This window comes from Periplaneta americana, chromosome 3 (assembly GCF_040183065.1).
Source record: "Periplaneta americana isolate PAMFEO1 chromosome 3, P.americana_PAMFEO1_priV1, whole genome shotgun sequence".
Taxonomy (NCBI): Eukaryota; Metazoa; Arthropoda; class Insecta; order Blattodea; family Blattidae; genus Periplaneta; species Periplaneta americana.
Genome location: NC_091119.1, coordinates 129,603,053 through 129,621,128, shown reverse-complemented (window position 1 = coordinate 129,621,128; position 18,076 = coordinate 129,603,053). Strand labels below are relative to the sequence as shown.

The window sequence follows — 18,076 nt, the reverse complement described above, 5'->3', positions numbered from 1 at the left end:
AACTGTAACTATCACTTCAACCGAGTTGTTGCCCGTGGAAGATGCCTTCTGCAGCTACTGCGAAACTAGAAAAACAAGCCTCTACGGAGGCTGTTGATCCTATCCGTCAAGCAATTGTAATAATTGAACATAAAATAAGAAACTTAGAGAAGAGAAAGGTGTGTACTATTACTTAATTAGTGATTTAGAAGTGCATGTGTTTGTTATAAGTCCTAACTGTCATTTTGCTATAATGTGATCCGCCATATTTTACTGTACCATGTGGTTGTTATAATTCTGAAGAATTCTATTTATTAAAACATAGCACACTAATTTGCTGAACATTGTAAAGTACAGGAAAATGCCACTTCTCAAACCTAGGAGCTCTTTAATATTTATATTTTAAATGTAAAAATAATTAAACGTGTGAAATAGCCATGAGACAGGAAACATGGCCGTTGTACAATTGAGATTTATTTACAAGAAAAAATGCAGCGTTTTAAGAACATTGTACGGAATTTTTGTATTGATATTGATAAGTGCAAACAATAATGTGTGAAAATGGGAAAAACATTAAACGATTGATTTTTAAATGGCTCGTGTTTTTTCTGCAAACATGACATTGATGCTTTGTCTATATTTTCCCCTTGTTCTCGTCTACGTGTTTTTGAGAATAGCGAAAGCGATCTATGTATGTTTTGGTGGTTTCTGATATGGAATGTTGTGAAGACTAGAGTCAGTTGGGAGTTTTAAGTTTAACGCGCGATATATTTGCCGTCAAATGTTTCATTACTTTACTACATTGTGAATTTAATTCCAACGGTGTAATGTATTATTCGTAGGTCTAACTATTTAATTTTTCCGAAACAACGAGTTTTACTTGAATATGATTAAATATAAGTTAAACTTTAGAAATAACGTTTGTGCAATATTAAAATAAATACCTTAATGGCTTATATAGTAGGTAGAATGGGGTAGACCTACCTGTAAAGATTCAGTTTTATAACAAAGTGTCCTTAAATATAGGCTATGTAAGATGGGGAAAACTTTAGTATAAGGTTTTCTCACTACCAACAATAATTCATTTTTAATAGAGCGGATGTCTGCTTGTCGGATGCACATGATCACCCTAATGAAAAGGCAAAAATTTATTTTGTTGTACAAGATGGGAGTGGTGGGGATAGATGGGAAGAAAGGAAACCATAAACTAACGAGTTATCGACTTTACTGAGGAGGAAAGATCTAGAACATTTAATGCAACCGAGCTTCAAGAATTTTCACTGAACGTTAGTAGAAGCAGCATACTTGGTAGGCCTGTAAATGAACGTAAAAAATATATTTTTAGATATGTTCCTATTAGAAAGCAAACGTAGTATTTAAATCTAACACCGTTTTAAAATATTATCGCATGTTCTAGTTACTCGAGCATCTGTCTATAACAAGTAGGGCTTTGAGCAAGTGAATAAGCTTATCTATTGTGTGAAATGCGAATTTCTCTTCGTAATCTCTCAGTAATGCTGTATCAGTAACAGTGGATACTGCCATCTGGAAAGAAAACTGTTGCATGTGCATCAGCATTACGGTATCTGTGTTAAAGGCCTAAAGTTGAAAGTACATTGTAGGCGTAGTTTCATTTTAATTGTGGAGTAAATTTGAATGGGACTTGTTGAAATTAATATTAATTTGTTTTAATGTACATTTTATGAAATTATCCATGTATTAGAAATGATTTTTTGGTAGACTCCATTACGGACATTTCCATAATGCTTCTAGTGTAATTTAGTTGATCAGTTGATGCCTCGTTTGTAGGTCTATACATATTTTAATTTCGAAATACTTTTGTTTTTAGTGTCATTAAATATTATCTTTCATTTGAAATCTCACTTGTGGCTTGTGTGTTTAAGTTTATACACAAGCTATTAACAGCACGTTTCAAATTCCAGTGATAATAAACATGGAGCTCTAAGTTTATATGGAAATTTTATTGAAATTGTATGTATATATATATATATATATATATATATACTCTTGCAAGTCAACCAAGAACATTAATTCCTGTTGGAACTGCAATAATAATATTCGTTTTCATTTGATCAAAATTGATGACTGGAGATCATTACTTAGGCTGGGATTACTGAAGAATATGATACAGCCATATTACATTCCACTGATGAAACAAAGATGGCAACGATGACGTAATATAATAATTATAATGCAAGGCATACCAAAAGCCTCAGCAAACCTAACCTAACCTGTCACTGATTCTTGGCCTTACGAAAACTCTCAATCTACCAAAAAACTTGAAGTTCATTATCGTATTCTTCAGTAGACCCACTTAGACCTACCTTCTAGTTATATCATAATTCGTCTCTAGTTAAAGTTGAAAAAGAGCGTTATTGTCATTTCACCTTTTCTAATTCACATGTTGATCTTCAGTGACTAGACTTTTTGGGGGACGTAAAAATGTATGTTTAATATGGAAATTTATTCCTTCATGGATTTAGGTTTAAAATTGTGATGAAATGCCGTAGCTCATTTTGTGTTGTATATCACAGTTCTCGAAAAATTAAATGATCTGCAAATTGGACTCTAAACACTACAATAAACGTGAGTTGAGAAATATTTTCTGCCATCTTGGTTGCAGACTGTTCTGCAAATTTCTGTATTAAGTCCACTATCAAGGATTGTTTTCCTTTGTCGCATTTTGTGATACCTGGGGCCTGTTTCTCAAAAATACTAGTTTAGTAGTTCACCAGTTACTAGTTACCAGAGTATATTTCACCAGCTCTAGTAGATTCTGTTTCTCAAACTATTTTACCAGTCTAGTAACTTGTGACAATTTTTTACTAGTCACATGATCTCTTTCACTAGTCAGCTGATTGAGTTCATTTGTTTATAGTCATTGATAGGTATTGTTATTTGAGGTTAGAAGGCTAAATTTTTTGTGTTTTGGTTTTGATTTCTCTTTTCGGTTAAAATTCCATCAATTGAAAGCAAATTAACTATACTTAATATGATTAATGAATCAAAGGATATATTATTCGGTGCTTTTTCAAGCACAATAAGAAAACATTATAAAGTAAACGAATAGACAAAAGATGTAATGTGTAAGGCTGTGGAACTGATACCTCAGAACAAAGATTATGCATACGTTAGGGACACTTACTGGCCCAACATTAAGAAAGCAACTTTGATGAATACCAATTCAAGTTCACAGTATCATCACAGTCTTAGTATATACAGTCACGAAGCTTGAGTTGTGAGGGTGCTAGGAACAATAGACTGAGCCGGTACTATTTCGCATTGTCTATAATGAGGCGATATTAGCGATCCTAGTGGTTAGCAACTATCTGTGGATGCATATTTACTACATATTGAGCTTCGTGACTGTATATACTAGACTGTGGTATCATAATATAAACATATTATGTAGTTAGTGGGTCTACTGCCGACATGAATGCCACTTATAACTTAATGAAAAATTCGCTAATTTTTTTTTTTTTTTTTTCAGTTTTATATTTAATTTGTAGGCTAAAGTTGACAATGCCAGAAGACCTGGCAGTGGAGGAGGAAAGCCAGCAAAATTCACTGCAGTTGATGAATTGGTATTACATTATTAGGAAAATATTATGTATGCGTTGCTGGTCTGATGGCATTGGAAAATAATCAACATCCAAATTTGTAGAGCAATTTGTATTTGAAGCTTTTCTGATAATGCATGACTTATATTATATGTCTTGTTATGGCAGGTTCCACTATATTTAAGAACTCTCCAAGCTTTTCAAAATTCAAATTATGGTTTATTTAACGATGCTCGCAACTGCAGAGGTTATATCAGCGTCACCGGTGTGCCGGAATTTTGTCGGGATCGAACCCGCAACCTCGAGTATAGAAAGCCAGCGCTATACCAAGTACACTACCGAGGCTGACTCCAAACTTTTCAGCACTTTACCTAAACTGTTCATTATATTTAAATAAATGCTCCCGTAAAGGAATAATAATTGTTCTTTCTCGATATAGTTCTAGCTCTTCTCACAACAACTTCATCACTTCAATCGGAATCACTTGCACATGTATTAAAAAATAAATACAATATTTTGTTTTGATTATCTGAGAAAGGTTGTCACTGGTAACTGATAATATAGAAATCACCAGTCTTTAGAGTCTTGTAGGAATATTCCTGTTGAATGCTAGTATAATCAACTAGATTAGCATTTTGAGAAACAGAATCACTTATGAACTGGTGAAATCGACCAATATTACTAGTCTGTGAACTGGTAACTACTACTTTACCCTTGTAGTTTCTAGAAACACATACTTGTAAAATAAACTAATATTACTACTGTGCAGACTAGTATTACTAGTCCATGAGTTTTGAGAAACAGGCCCCTGTTGTAATGTGTATTGTTACTAGTAGCTTCTCTACCAAAATCTTCAAAGTGGACGTAATTACATCTGAGCAATATACGTCAAGCAATGTTTATAGGCTTATATTATGATGTAAAATTTGAAATGTAGTGAACAATACTGGAGACAAAATTTAGAATGAAAAATGTAATTACGCCTATCCCTTCTTTTGGAGTTATAATACATCACTGCATTATAAAGTATTAAAATACAGGGTATTAAGAGAAAAAGGATCTAATATTTTGAGCGGAAATAAGTTAGTATTCGTTAAAATGAGAAGAAATGTTTAATAGATATGTGCCCTAAAATTAATATCTCTGAAGAAACAAATACTGAAATTGGTTTTGTAACATCAGCATATCTTTTAAAAGTAAGCTCTTTGCTAGTTTCTTGACTGACTGTCATATCTGCCTGTTTACTGTAGGTATTGCAATAAGATACGAGCAAAGAGCTCACATTAGAAGTTACATTGCTGTTACAGTACCAGTTTTACAGTCCTTGTTCCTTCAAATCTATTAATTTTAAGATCCATGTTTGTTGGATTTTTATTCCCGTTTTTATGAATATTACCTCCTCTCAACATATGAGAACCTTTTTTCTTAGCTCACATTAAGAGATTGTTGTTACAACACCAATTTTACAGTCTTTGGGGTTTTTTTCTTTCCTGAAATATTAATTTTAGAACCCATGTTTATTAGACTTTTCTTTCTTGTTTGTATGAATACTACCTCTCAAAATATTACACTTTTTTTTAACACTTTGTATAGAAAATATCTTACCAAGGGACTCCACTTGAAAAGAATCAGACAATGCTGTTAATCATATAGAACTGATAAGTCCTGCTTTATCATTTCATAAATAGCCTGATTGTGATATGTATGTCTTTTTCTTGTAAACTATGTAAATTTGGTTTAAGTTAACTTTTCCATGTTCTGGTGCAGTTCTTGAATTTCGAAAGCCTGTTTTCCTATTTTTATAATAAACATAACTTCAGTGGGCCTGCAGTACTATGGTATTTAATAGTTTTATTTTCTGCAAAGCTATCTGAATTCAGAACACTTAGAGATTTTTTTTTTTAATTTTTTTTCTCCTTTGAGTATTTTACCTTTGTTTGTGTGGAAGCACATTTTATGTTTCATTATCTGGAAGAATTTTTTCATAGATCGTAATTCTGTTGTTGTTTGATGTTAGATTTGAGATCGTAACTGATGCTCTATGTAAAGTTATTGGGAAGCATTCTTTGTCTATGGTAGGGGCATTGTTGGATCATGTAGTATTATATAAATTGTTTTGCATTAAATAATTTTTAACCTTTCAGACTTAAAAAACGGTACCAGTCTTTGTAATACAGAATGAATACTACTAAATGCTGTCTTTGTAGACATGGGCGTAATAGACCACTTAAAAACAAGCATAAATAAGATAGGAACCAATGCCCTATCTTGTGATTTTTCCTAAATGTGTAATGGCGCCAGTGTTATATTTGTGGGTAACGCTTCTGTATGCATGGGTTTAAGCTCAATCTGTAATACCCACATGTCCTTGTCAGACATCTCGCACTTCCAAATTGCACTTTCGTCACTTCAAGCACTGCACACACAGGTTTGATAGGATTTAGTTCAACGGTGGACAATGGTGGGTCATGCAGAAATCTTTGAAAACTGGTGCCTGCTTGACATACACAATGTGAACCTCACGTGCTTACCCACTTCATAATTCGAAACAGATACAGTACTTGAAGACAAACCAGCTACAGTCATTTTCTTCGCAGTTCTTGTGCTGAAGCCAAGAAATCCCACCATTTTTGGGGAGAGGTGCAGGTTACACACGTCAAATTGTTATGTTGTTGACATTTAACTCCAATTACTATGCACTATGGATCAAAAGTAACTAGGCTGTTACTCCATTTGACTTGTGGATATGCCTCTAATATCTCCATAACTAATCGTCATACCATGATTTTCCCTATCTCGAATTTCATTGCTACAATATCCTTTATCCAGGCCTTGTCTTCGAAGACGGCATTTAGTATTCAGCCTTTATAACTAATTTTTTCATAGCATTGTTATAATGCCACAGAAAATTGTAAATTATACTATTATTCCATACAGCTAGACTCTGAAAACCCTAAGGATTTATATGGACTGCCACCTGGAATGAACAAGAAAAAATATATTCATTTATTCACTCTTAACCACTTAATCAAGAATTACATGTTCCATTGCTAAGTGCTGAAGCAGTATATAAATCCCCTAATAGAAATAAACTTACATGACCTCTTTTATTTCTGTTTTTGAAATTGTTAAACATAATTGGCTACAATCGTAAGGCATTAAAAACTAGTCTCTGCAATACACTTGAAAAAACTGCATGAAAATATCTCTCACAGATTACGAATTGTGGCTGGTTTTGTGCATTCGCGCATGATGTGTGCATGTGTACATAAATCCGCTACAGAACTAACTTAGACAGCTGCATACATGTGTACCGAAAATTGGTCTGAGGAGCTAAAGTGATAGAAGTGTTTTCTTTCTGATAAATTAAAATTAATCCTTGATCAGACACTCATGATGCCGCACTTCGACTATTGTGATGTTATATTGTTTAGTCAGCTGTCTGAAGACTGGTTGAAACCTTATAAGTGACACCATTAAGGCATCGCTCATGAGGAAACTAAGCCAGGATATAATGGGGGGTAGGGTGGCCAGTTCCTTTCCCATTGATGTTATATTAAATAACCTGAATGCAAATTTGAGCAGCAGGCTACAATGTGTGCATCTGCTACCTTTGAAATATTCGTATAATCATGTTTCCCCATCTTTCCAAACTCTGTCTTGGTTAAGATTAAGCAATCGACAAGCCCTGCATTCTCTTAATCTCTTATTTCAAATTCTACACACCACTATCCCAATCTACTCGGTGGCTTTTCATTTTCAAAATTTATCCGTGCATCATCAGCTAAGTACGAGGTCTCATTATAACATCTTGCTCATAATACCCTACCACAAAACATTTTTATATACCGATACTGGGTCATCCAATTATCATCTGACCAGAGCTGTTGCAGGGATTGTGCCGGCCGATTAGCTACCCAGGTATATTGCTTCCCACGGGCTGGCAATACATGAGTCTGTGGTTCAGCAGTTAACTTACTTGTTACCAAATAAGTTCTAATGCACTTTAAAAGTTATGTACTCACCCATGTCATGCAAGGAGATGCTGAAACTGCCTGCCTCCATTTTCCACACATTTCTGGCATCTGCTTAGGAAATTACCCATCACCTTTCTTATTTCTCTTTGAGAAATCAAATTGATCTTTTGGCAGATGTTATCCTCCACTTTGTCTAAAGCAGCAGTCATCAAATTGTTTTGTAATTTGCGTGGAGTTTGTAAAGTAAATATAAAAGCAAATTAAAAGGAATTGTATTTGTTATCCGACCATGTAAAAACACTAATACAGTAGCTTAGAAAACCAAAGGCAATAGTTAGACTTTTGGTTTTGGAATGGGAAATAACCCCCTCCTTGAGAAGGCAGAAGAAGAAGAAGCATTGTATTGTATTTATAGGAGGTTCAATCAATGGTCCTAGCACTTCAATCCTTCAGGTTTGTTTGTGCTGCTCCTTGTATTAATCTCCCAACACTCCTGCCCCCTTCAAGTAGGACATAATGTCCTTAAGGGAACCTTGTGAAAGTTCATTCAATTTTGGAAAGTGAATTAAAAAGAAAAATGAAAGCCAGGAAGTGGAGAAATGCTAGTGGATGCTGAGTTTTCTTGCTTTGTTTTTTCTGGAAGAAAAATCGTGCAGAGTAGAGAGCTTAACATTCTTCATTCAGATCATTGGTTTGTCAGAAAAGCCTAAAATGTTGGTCTGGGGAAGTCTGAAAAGTATTTTTTTTAATTGAAGTGAACATCCTGAATTAATGAAACTAATGTATCCATTATTACTATTTAATACGAGAAAAATTCGTACTGGCACCGGAAATCGAACCCAGGACCTCTCAGCTCTGTGCGCTGAGCGCTCTTTCCAACTGAGCTATGCCGGGACATGATCCACGGCGCCGTCCAAACCCCTCTCGTAATGCTTTTACTGACTTACTACCTGCATTTGAGACGATACAAGTCATATATGCAGGAGCGCATATTTAAATGACTTTGTGGCCGTATTCAACATCAGTTCGTGACAACTGCTAACAGTTAATACATCACATATTCATTTTGATGAGGTCTCGCCCACCTCATTGCGCTCCTGCATATATGACTTGTATCGTCTCAAATGCAGGTAGTAAGGCCGTAAAAGCATTATGAGAGGGGTTTGGCCGGCGCTGGGATCGTGTCCCGGCATAGCTCAGTTGGAAAGAGTGCTCAGTGTGCAGAGCTGAGAGGTCCTGGGTTCGATTCTCGGTGCTGGTACGAATTTTTCTCGTATTAAATAGTAATAATACATATTGGCTACTTCATAGTAGCCGTGTAGTATTCAATGAGGTGGGCGAGACCTCATACATAATGAATATGTGATGTAATCTACCCATTATTATTATTATTATTATTATTACCATTACCATTAATTTATTTAAATAGAATAGGTACTATCACATTTACTTTTTAACTTTGCTGTAGAGTATGCCATTAGTAAAGTCCAGGATAACAGAGGGTTTAGAATTGAACATCAGCTTCTTGTTTATGTGGATGACGTGACTATATTGGGAGAAAATCTACAAACTATTACGGAAAACACGGGAATTTTACTTGAAGTAAAGAGTTACGTTTGGAAGTAAATCCCGAAAAGACAAAGTATATGATTATGTCTTGTGACCAGAATATTGTACGAAATGGAAATATAAAAATTGGAAGTTTATCCTTTGAAGAGTTAGAAAAATTCAAATACCTTGGAGCAACAGTAACAAATGTAAATGATACTTGGGAGGAAATTAAATGCAGAATAAATATGGAAAATGCGTGTTATTATTCGGTTGAGAAGCTTTCAATTATAAATGAAGTGTGCAAAAATGTTAGTTCCAGATTTACATATGTTGTTTTCCCATATTTCCTCACATCTTCCTTTCACTCAACAATACCTTTCATTGCTCTCCTGGATGAGAATTATTGCTTTAAATGCAACTGTAACAAGATTCCTTAGATTACTTTTGGCTTCTTCATTCATACCTGTGAAACATTTATATGCTCTTTTATAATGAAGGGCAAATAAACCTTCAGTATGGTCATGCAATTCATGTTTCCACACTTACATGTTATTCTTTCATCTTTGAAACTTACTTCTGATAGTGAAGATCATTGACCTGAGTATAAGGTTAAATTATTTGTTTAAATATGAATATTTAAGGAATACAGCCAGACTGAATATACGGATTGGTACTTTTACTATTTGCTTGCCTTTATTACATTGTATTTTTATAATGTACGTTTAACAGAAATAATGAAGTGGCTGTATAGACTGCCTTTTATACATTGTGTTGCGCATGCTGGGTCTGATAGGTTTGAATAGTTTTGACAGGTTAATTCAAGGTTGCACAACTCTTCAACTTGGATATGGGCCAAGTTCTACCTTCGATGGAACCACGCGTTCAATGCTGTGAAAATTGTAATCATAATAAAAGCCTAAATTGAGTATACTCAAGGGGAAAGAGATTGCTGTTTTTCAGATCTAAATTGGTGGCCGAGGCTGGGAACTGAGGGAATGTGGTAGCCTACATTTGTGGTACAGTGATAACAAGAACATTGGTTACTTGGAGAATGAATTGACTGATTTAAATTAGTTAAAATTGTCCATATTTTCGTCCATTATTTTAGGAGACATTGTATACATATGGATGGAGACAAATGCAGGGGTAGAGGTGCTCAAAATATGTTTCCATGAAAATGTAGGAATCAGTTTTTTTGTGGTATTGCAATATATTGTTTATACTCTAAGAAGAAAGCAAAAAGAATAAGTGGCGAAATTATCTGCAATTCATGTTAAATCTTTCAATGAAGAAGTGAACACAATCAAATACATAGCACAAGAAAATGGTTACAACCAAAACATAATAGACAACATCATAAGGAAGACAAAACAAAAACTCAACAAACACAAAAATACACAAGAGCACAAGAAATACATCACACTAACATACGAAAACAAAAACACACAAGATCGCATCCTCATTCAGAAAACAGAAATACAACACAGCTTACAGAACAGAAAACACACTACAAAGACATCTCAACACATAAACAACACAAACAAATAAATACAACCACACAGGCATATACAAACTCACATGCAATAGTTGCAACAATTTCTACATTGGACAGACAGGCAGATCATTCCAAACTCGATACAAAGAACACATTAAAGCAATAACCAGAGGACACAATACATCTACATATGCCGAACACATAACTAATGCTAACCACACATACAATTACATAAATACAGATATGGAAATCCTACACATACAACCCAAAAACCAAAAACTCAACACACTAGAACAATATGAAATATACAGACACACTAAAACGCACCCTGATCAAATTCTCAACACACAGATCAATTTCAGAACACACTATTTGACACCACATTTCAACACTTTTCAACAATCGAACGCACCCACACAACAGGCAGCGAAGTTCGAGATGATGCCGAGATCTAGTAGGCTCTGAGGATGGTGTGAAGAATCACCGAAACAGCTGTAAACCGCACATGCTTACACAATTAACATGAGTAAGATCGCCATTTAATCAATTATTTATATCTGCAATTTCTTGCCAAAGTCGGAGAGTTTACCTGAAGAGTTAAAAACTTTACAGAATCAACATAGACATATGATTGTGAATGACTAATGTTAGTGATAGATTGCGAATCTTTAAAGAGGGTAATGTCCCTTCTTTTTCTGCTCCTCGTGATATTTAAATGTATTTCATTTCATTGCTGTTTATTTAGTTTTATTCCGTTGTTGTACGTGACTTCATCTGAAACTCTAGAAACATTTCCAGCAGGACTTCGTGTTTCACGAGAAAATGTACAATACATAAGAATTTTCAATTATTTACATATGATAGTAATTTCTGTACGAAAATAATTAGTGTTTCTTTTTGAGTTGTGTGATATTTTCGTTAATATTATCATTGTTTAGTCTTACATGATCTTTTCTATCTCCAAGCTTTTCAGAATTGAGGACCGTTTTTGCAAAACTTGCTAACTGCAAAATTTGCAAAATTGAGATTTTGATGGATTCGTTATCATAAGGCAGGCCTCTACATGATGTTCAAGGTGTCTTAGTAAAATTGGATTATTTCTCTTCATTGTAGTGTGTCAAAGTGTGATCGTTTTTTCAAAACTTGCTTTCTGCTATAAGTGAGAGTTACAGCAAAACTTGCTTACTATAGTGTTTTGTCTATCCTGTAAAATTTAGTTTTTTCAGTTAGCAAGTTTTTCAAAAACGGTCCTCAATTAGTCCTTTCATGTTTCTTGTGGATGACGACCTGTCACATTTTCTTGCAGCTCTGTATGTGTCTAGTTGTTTGGGGTTTGTTATTGTGCATCCTTTCAACATGTTCGATCTGCCTTGTAGGAAAACTATTAATATCTTATTCTTAGGAGCCATCGTGATCCAAGACTTTGCCCTGGCATGGATTCGAATCCTGCTTGGACTGAATATCTGTTGTTGTTTTTTTTTTCTGAGATTTTCTCCAGCTTCTATAGTGGCACGTATAGTTAACATGTTAAGGAAAAATTAATGTGCTTTTTTTAATTGTAACTACTGGTAAGTTACATTTTTTAATTCGAACCTTCAATGAAAATTACTGTCATATACTCTGAAGATGTAGAAAGAATGTAAACAAAGGAATACTGCTGCGCACAGCGTTTTCTCAATGAATGTAAAACTTTACTTCATGTAGCCTATCCATTGTATAACACAGGATTCATTGATTCGTCATTCACTTTTATGTTTTTCTATACTTTTATTTTCAGTTTTAATGACAATAGCAGTTATATTACTTCTTGTTCTGCATGATTGTGAAACTTGGACTCTCACTTTGAGAGAGGAACAGAGATTCAGGATGTTTGAGAATAAGGTTCTTAGAAAAATATTTGGTTCTAAGAGGGATGAAGTTATAGGAGAATGGAGAAAGTTACACAATGCAGAACTGCGCACATTGTATTCTTCATCTGACATAATTAGGAACATTAAATCCAGATGTTTGAGATGGGCAGAGTATATAGCATGTATGGGTGAATCCAGAAATGCATATAGAGTGTTAGTTGGGAGGCCGGAGGAAAAAAGACTTTTGGGGAAGCTGAGTCGTAGTTGGAAGGATAATATTAAAATGGATTTGAGGGAGGTGGGATATGATGGTAGAGACTGGATTAATTTTTCACAGAATAGGTACCGATGGTGGGCTTATGTGAGGGCGGCAATGAATCTGTGGATTCCTTAAGTAGTTAGGCGAGTACCACTCAGCATCATACTTCAGTTGTCCTGTCTATCTGCAAGGGACAATACAATCCTCACAGAGATGATGCGATTTTCATGCCTCCAGCTTGTTACTAAACAGTGCAGTTCTGTGATTATTACAAGTGCTATTTTCAACTTTACTGTTATTCGTCTGAAAGTTATAATCTTACTTATAATTGGACAGGAAGCTTCTAGTGAGGTCAGAAATTAATTTATTCCATATGAATAATTATATGCAGTGTACACTTTATAAACTCTGTAATATTTCTACAGCATATCGAATTTTTCATATGTTAACTTTTTTTTTCTTCCTAACACCGGACATGTTGATATGTATAGCCATTTGTGTCTCTGCCTACTTTGTGACAATTATGATGAATCACGTTCTGAAGTTGGGGCACTCATTAGGTCGGATTTTGTTAGCCCTGTATGAGAGGATGACATATGATATGAAAGTAGGCAGGATGGATCAAGATGATAATGACAGCGAAATGAACCCAGGATCCAGCACTGAGCCTTACCTAGTATTTGCTCTTAATGAAAGAAAACTCTGGAAAAAAACTCAACCAAGCAACTTGTCCTGGGCCCACTAGTTTCGCAGGCAGACATGCTGACCACTACAATGTGGTGGACCATTTTAATATACACTACCTGTCAGAAGTTTTCGATCACCTATCACAACTATGAATTTGTGGTTAAAACAGGGATTTCGTTTTGAATACTCTATCATATCATAATGCTAAAGAGAGAAAATATTTATTTTGTTGGTCTATTTAGTTTTTCCGATGTGTTTGTGCATTGAAATAAAGTATATAGTCGTTTTCATAGCTGATCGAAAAACTTTTGACCGGTAGTGTATATACTATAATTAAGATATCTCGGGCAGTGATGTTGAAAATAAAAATAATAATCAAAGTTAAAAGAAATTTTACCAATAAATTACGTTGGCCAGGAAAAAACTAGCACACATTCTTCACAATGCTACTAAACTTTCTTTTTCAGACTCAAATAAATGGTTACTAGAAATAATAGCCTGTCTAATTATTTTTAAATAATTAAATTTTTTCTGGAGACATTTGGAAAAAAAATTATGGAAATGCATTTTAGCAATGGTTACTTTATGTAAATATTCCAAGAAAATACTATGAAAATTGTAGAAGTTACAGAACTCAGATGCATGTCCCCTTGTTATTTGGACAAAATCACTATTTCAGGCAGATTTTCGTGAGTTATTGCCTGCTGTCTATTAATTATATGCTGCCATATTGTTTAAAATTAAGAAAGAGATCTGAACTAAATATTGCATGGATACAAACCCAACAATCCAGGATTAATTCCTGGTCAGAGAGGTGAAGATACTTGGCTCTCCCAGTGAGACTTGCTCTCCATATCTTTGTCCTGACTTTTCTGCTATGCTCTAGAATTCCACTGCTTGTGTAAATCAGTTGTTGATTTAAGATTCCTATTAAATTTTGGACAGAATGCACCAAAGGGTTGGATATTATAGTGTTGTTGTTCAGAAGGAAACATGTATAAATATGAATACAGAGAGCTACAGATGATTTAGTATACAGCATTGATATTTTGTATCTTTTTAACTTTACAGAGGAAAATAGAATCTTATCGAGAGGAACAAAAGAATGGAAAGGACTTGAATAGTGATCAGCTTGCCGCTGTAGCAAAGTATGAGGAGGTCCAGCAGACGCTCGAGTTTGCTCGTGACCTCTGCAAACAGTTCAATGGAATTGCAGTGGATGCTGCTAAACAGCACAAGAAGCAGGCAAGGAAGGAGGCATTAGAAAAGGCTCAACAGGAAGTGGCTAAGGTCAAGGAGATTCTTATGGTGCAGGTAAGTGCAGAGAGTGGACTCTTTAAAGCAGTTCACCAAACAGAGTGTTATTCTGTTGCAGTAGTAAACTACAGCCCACAACTTTCATGCTTGCAAGGGAACTGTTAATGAACTCATATTACAACTCCTCAAACTGCGCCTATTGTTAGATATTCACACCAGGTTACGAAATTAAACTTGAATAAAAGATAACGAAAAATTGAATAATCCCCAGTTTTGTGTAGATAGTGCTTAATCAGCTGGAAAGTGCATTGAGTGCACGAGCTTACCTCACACGCATGGCTAATGAGAAAGGCTACGGCACAACATCACATTCTTAGTCTTAACATGGCCAACATTAAACAAGTTATGTATAAATGTACGTTTAACATGAGTTTAATATAACAGTTACTTTGTTTTTTAAAATTTTGAACATGTATTTATATTAAGTAATTGTCACAATGGCTATGACTAAATCGAGATAACCATTTGACTCAAATTCGTGCTGTAGCCCGTCTGTCTCGTTAGCCATGCCTCACACGGTTATGACAGCATAGGAATTCGTGATGGTCTGTTATTGTACACAGTTTTTTCTTGAGAATGTTAGTCATAAGTCATAACCATATTACTTTTGTGCGAGATCGTGCGTATTTGTTGCTTTCCGCACAAAACCAATACGCGGTAAGTGTGAAATACCACATTCAGTATTCCCAACGTAACACATTTAACAATTTCCCTCTTCTTACCGCTTAAGCGCCATATTCATTTTACTGCTTTAAGCTTTTAATATATTATTTTTAGAGACGTTTAATATAGTAATAATTATAAATTGGAAACTTACCACTGCAATTTCACCTAACTTGCACTGTTAATTATTGTTTTTAAATATTTGCAAAAATTAAGTAAACTCTACAACACCACAAAAGTTACTGCATTTGTAATGCAAGTAACATTAAGGAAGCCGTGAAAAAATCAACAAGATTCGAGATGCCGATGTTATTACTGCAATATGTTATATAAATAATATTGTTAAAATATTAAAATGAAAAATAAATCATTACATAACCTTACCGTTTGTTTTAATTTCGCATTTATAGACTGGGGGGAAAAAAAGACAGATGCATATCACGGCCTGCTGGAATGTAGTAAACACAGAAAACATTTTATAGCAATAATGTTGAAGATCGATATTTTAGTTTTTAAAAGTTGCCATCGAACAGAAACCAAGATGGAGATTTCATTGCAATTAATTAGAAATTCCTCTTTCAGGTATGTAATAAACGATCTTCGCACAAAATAATGTACGATACACGAGCGGTATGTTTGTTTTCATGTTCTCGGAAATTAAAAAAGCTCAACTACATTTCGCTTTTTCAATCTTTTCCTCGAACATGAAAACATCAACATACCGCTCTTGTAACACATATTACTATTTTATGTTTATTGAAATAAAGAATCCGACCTTGTGTAATATGTGAGATTTTGAATATTTAATATCTTAGTCATCAGATGGAGAGGAATTAGAGAATGAAGCTATTCTATTAATGCTATTACAGAAAAGCTGTTACAACTTTCTACTGTGAAGTTAACCTTGATTAAATTTAATTGTTTTATATCATTTTGTCCTTGTGGCAACCCTTTAATAAGAGAAGTTTGTAATAATAAACTAAGAAGAAACTATGTCCCTTCTGATGTCAAGGAAGACCTCACTCTATTAGTGTCCTTTAGATGCACGAACCATTACAGCAAGCTTGACTTTGGGGAGAATCTGACGAAAACAGATGCTTGCATTCCAGAACTAAAGGCTATAATACTGCAGGCTCTTAATGACTGGTATCCTGAGTTCAGATGGCTGTGGATCTTCACTGATGGCTCTTGCTACGAGAGCAAGGAATGTGCTGGGGCTGGAATCTACAATAAAGCCTTTAGCTTTTACAAGTTGCTAGGGCAGTATCAGTTGCACTTCGATGATGATGCCTTAAAGCAATTGCTGTGACTCTCAATCTGCCATTTTGGAAGTGGCATCTCTCCCTCATCCTGTAAAATCAAGAGTTGTCGAGATCAGAAAATCCCTTGCCTCACTCAAAGTGTTACAAGTCGTCCTCCAGTGGATACCTTCGCATGTTGGTATTTTAGGGAAAGAGATTGCGGACTCCCTAGCAAAAAAAAGGGACTGAAATATTGTTACGGATGACCAGCCAACTTTCGTATTACAACTTGAAACGATTAGTTAACCACTCATTTAAGAATGAGTTTCTCTCAGATCTTCAAATAAAGAGTGATGGCAAAAAATGGGCTGATCTTGTTGACAAGTCATCTCCATAAAGAGAACTGTATCTGCCATAAGGATTGCCACAGGACACGACTGCCTGGCGGATATTATATAAACTGTGTATTTTACCATCACCTCAGTGTGTCTGTAATGAGGAAAATTCTATTATGAATTGGGAACATTTAAATGTTTGTAAAAACTTGTAAATTTTAAATCCTCTATGGGGACTTTGTACTGCTCTGCCAGAAACCAAATGATGTTGAATCAGTCTGGTTGAGCTTTACATACATACACATACATAATAATAATAATAATAATAATAATAATAATAATCCGTGGCGCTACAGCCCGTGAAGGGCCTAGACCGACCAGCCGGCTACTGGCCTCACGTCCACATGCCGAAGCAGAGGTGGACGATCATCCAACCAGAATGGAGGTATCGTGTGGTTAGCACGATGATCCCCCCAGCCGTTATAGCTGGTATTCGCAACCGGATTTCGCTACCTATCGTAGCTCCCCAAGTGCATCACGATGCTGGGTGTGCACCAGTCTCATACACTGGGCGAAATTTCATGAGAAACTTTCTTCCCCCATGAGGAATCGAACCGGCGCGGGACACATACATACATACACACATAAAAAAAGCATTGTGCAGTCAGATTGAGTTACATTTCTGATTGCCTTATTCCATAAACTTACTATCTTATTACGTCTTAATTTCTGTAGGTTAATTCAGTAACAATCTGGTGTAAATACATTTTATTCTTGTGAACGAATGCTTAACATGGAATACTGATTGTATTTTATTTTTTAATAAAATATCATATGTAAATTTACTCGAATCTCTCTCGAAAATTATCCAGAGAATTAATGCACCTTGTTCAAGTGTTACAGTGGTACGTACTTTGTACATGTAATATGGATGTGCATACCTGTATTCTGATTCACTATATCAAGGTCAACATAGTCAGTGAAAGAGAGCAAAAACACTCGATACCAGCAATATGAATAGTCAAAAAATGGTGGTTAATAAAATGTCATGTGGAGATTTATCGAATTTTTTCTGTGAGTAATATTACAATTTCAAGCATTAATGTCCTTTGTGCAATTGTGCCGTTGTTACTTAACATAC

At 35.0% G+C, this 18,076-nt stretch overlaps 1 protein-coding gene across 2 annotated transcripts in view; it reads left to right on the top strand.

Moving 5' to 3' along the window:
- Nucleotides 1–18,076, top strand: part of Capr (caprin family member) — a 67,964-nt gene continuing 49,888 nt past the window's right edge. For both annotated transcript variants that reach the window (XM_069821583.1, XM_069821582.1), the window contains exons 1-2: nt 1–158; nt 14,451–14,693. In XM_069821583.1, the coding sequence (XP_069677684.1) occupies nt 42–158; nt 14,451–14,693 (360 nt within the window). In that variant the 5' untranslated portion in view covers nt 1–41. The remainder of the gene's footprint in view (nt 159–14,450; nt 14,694–18,076) is intronic.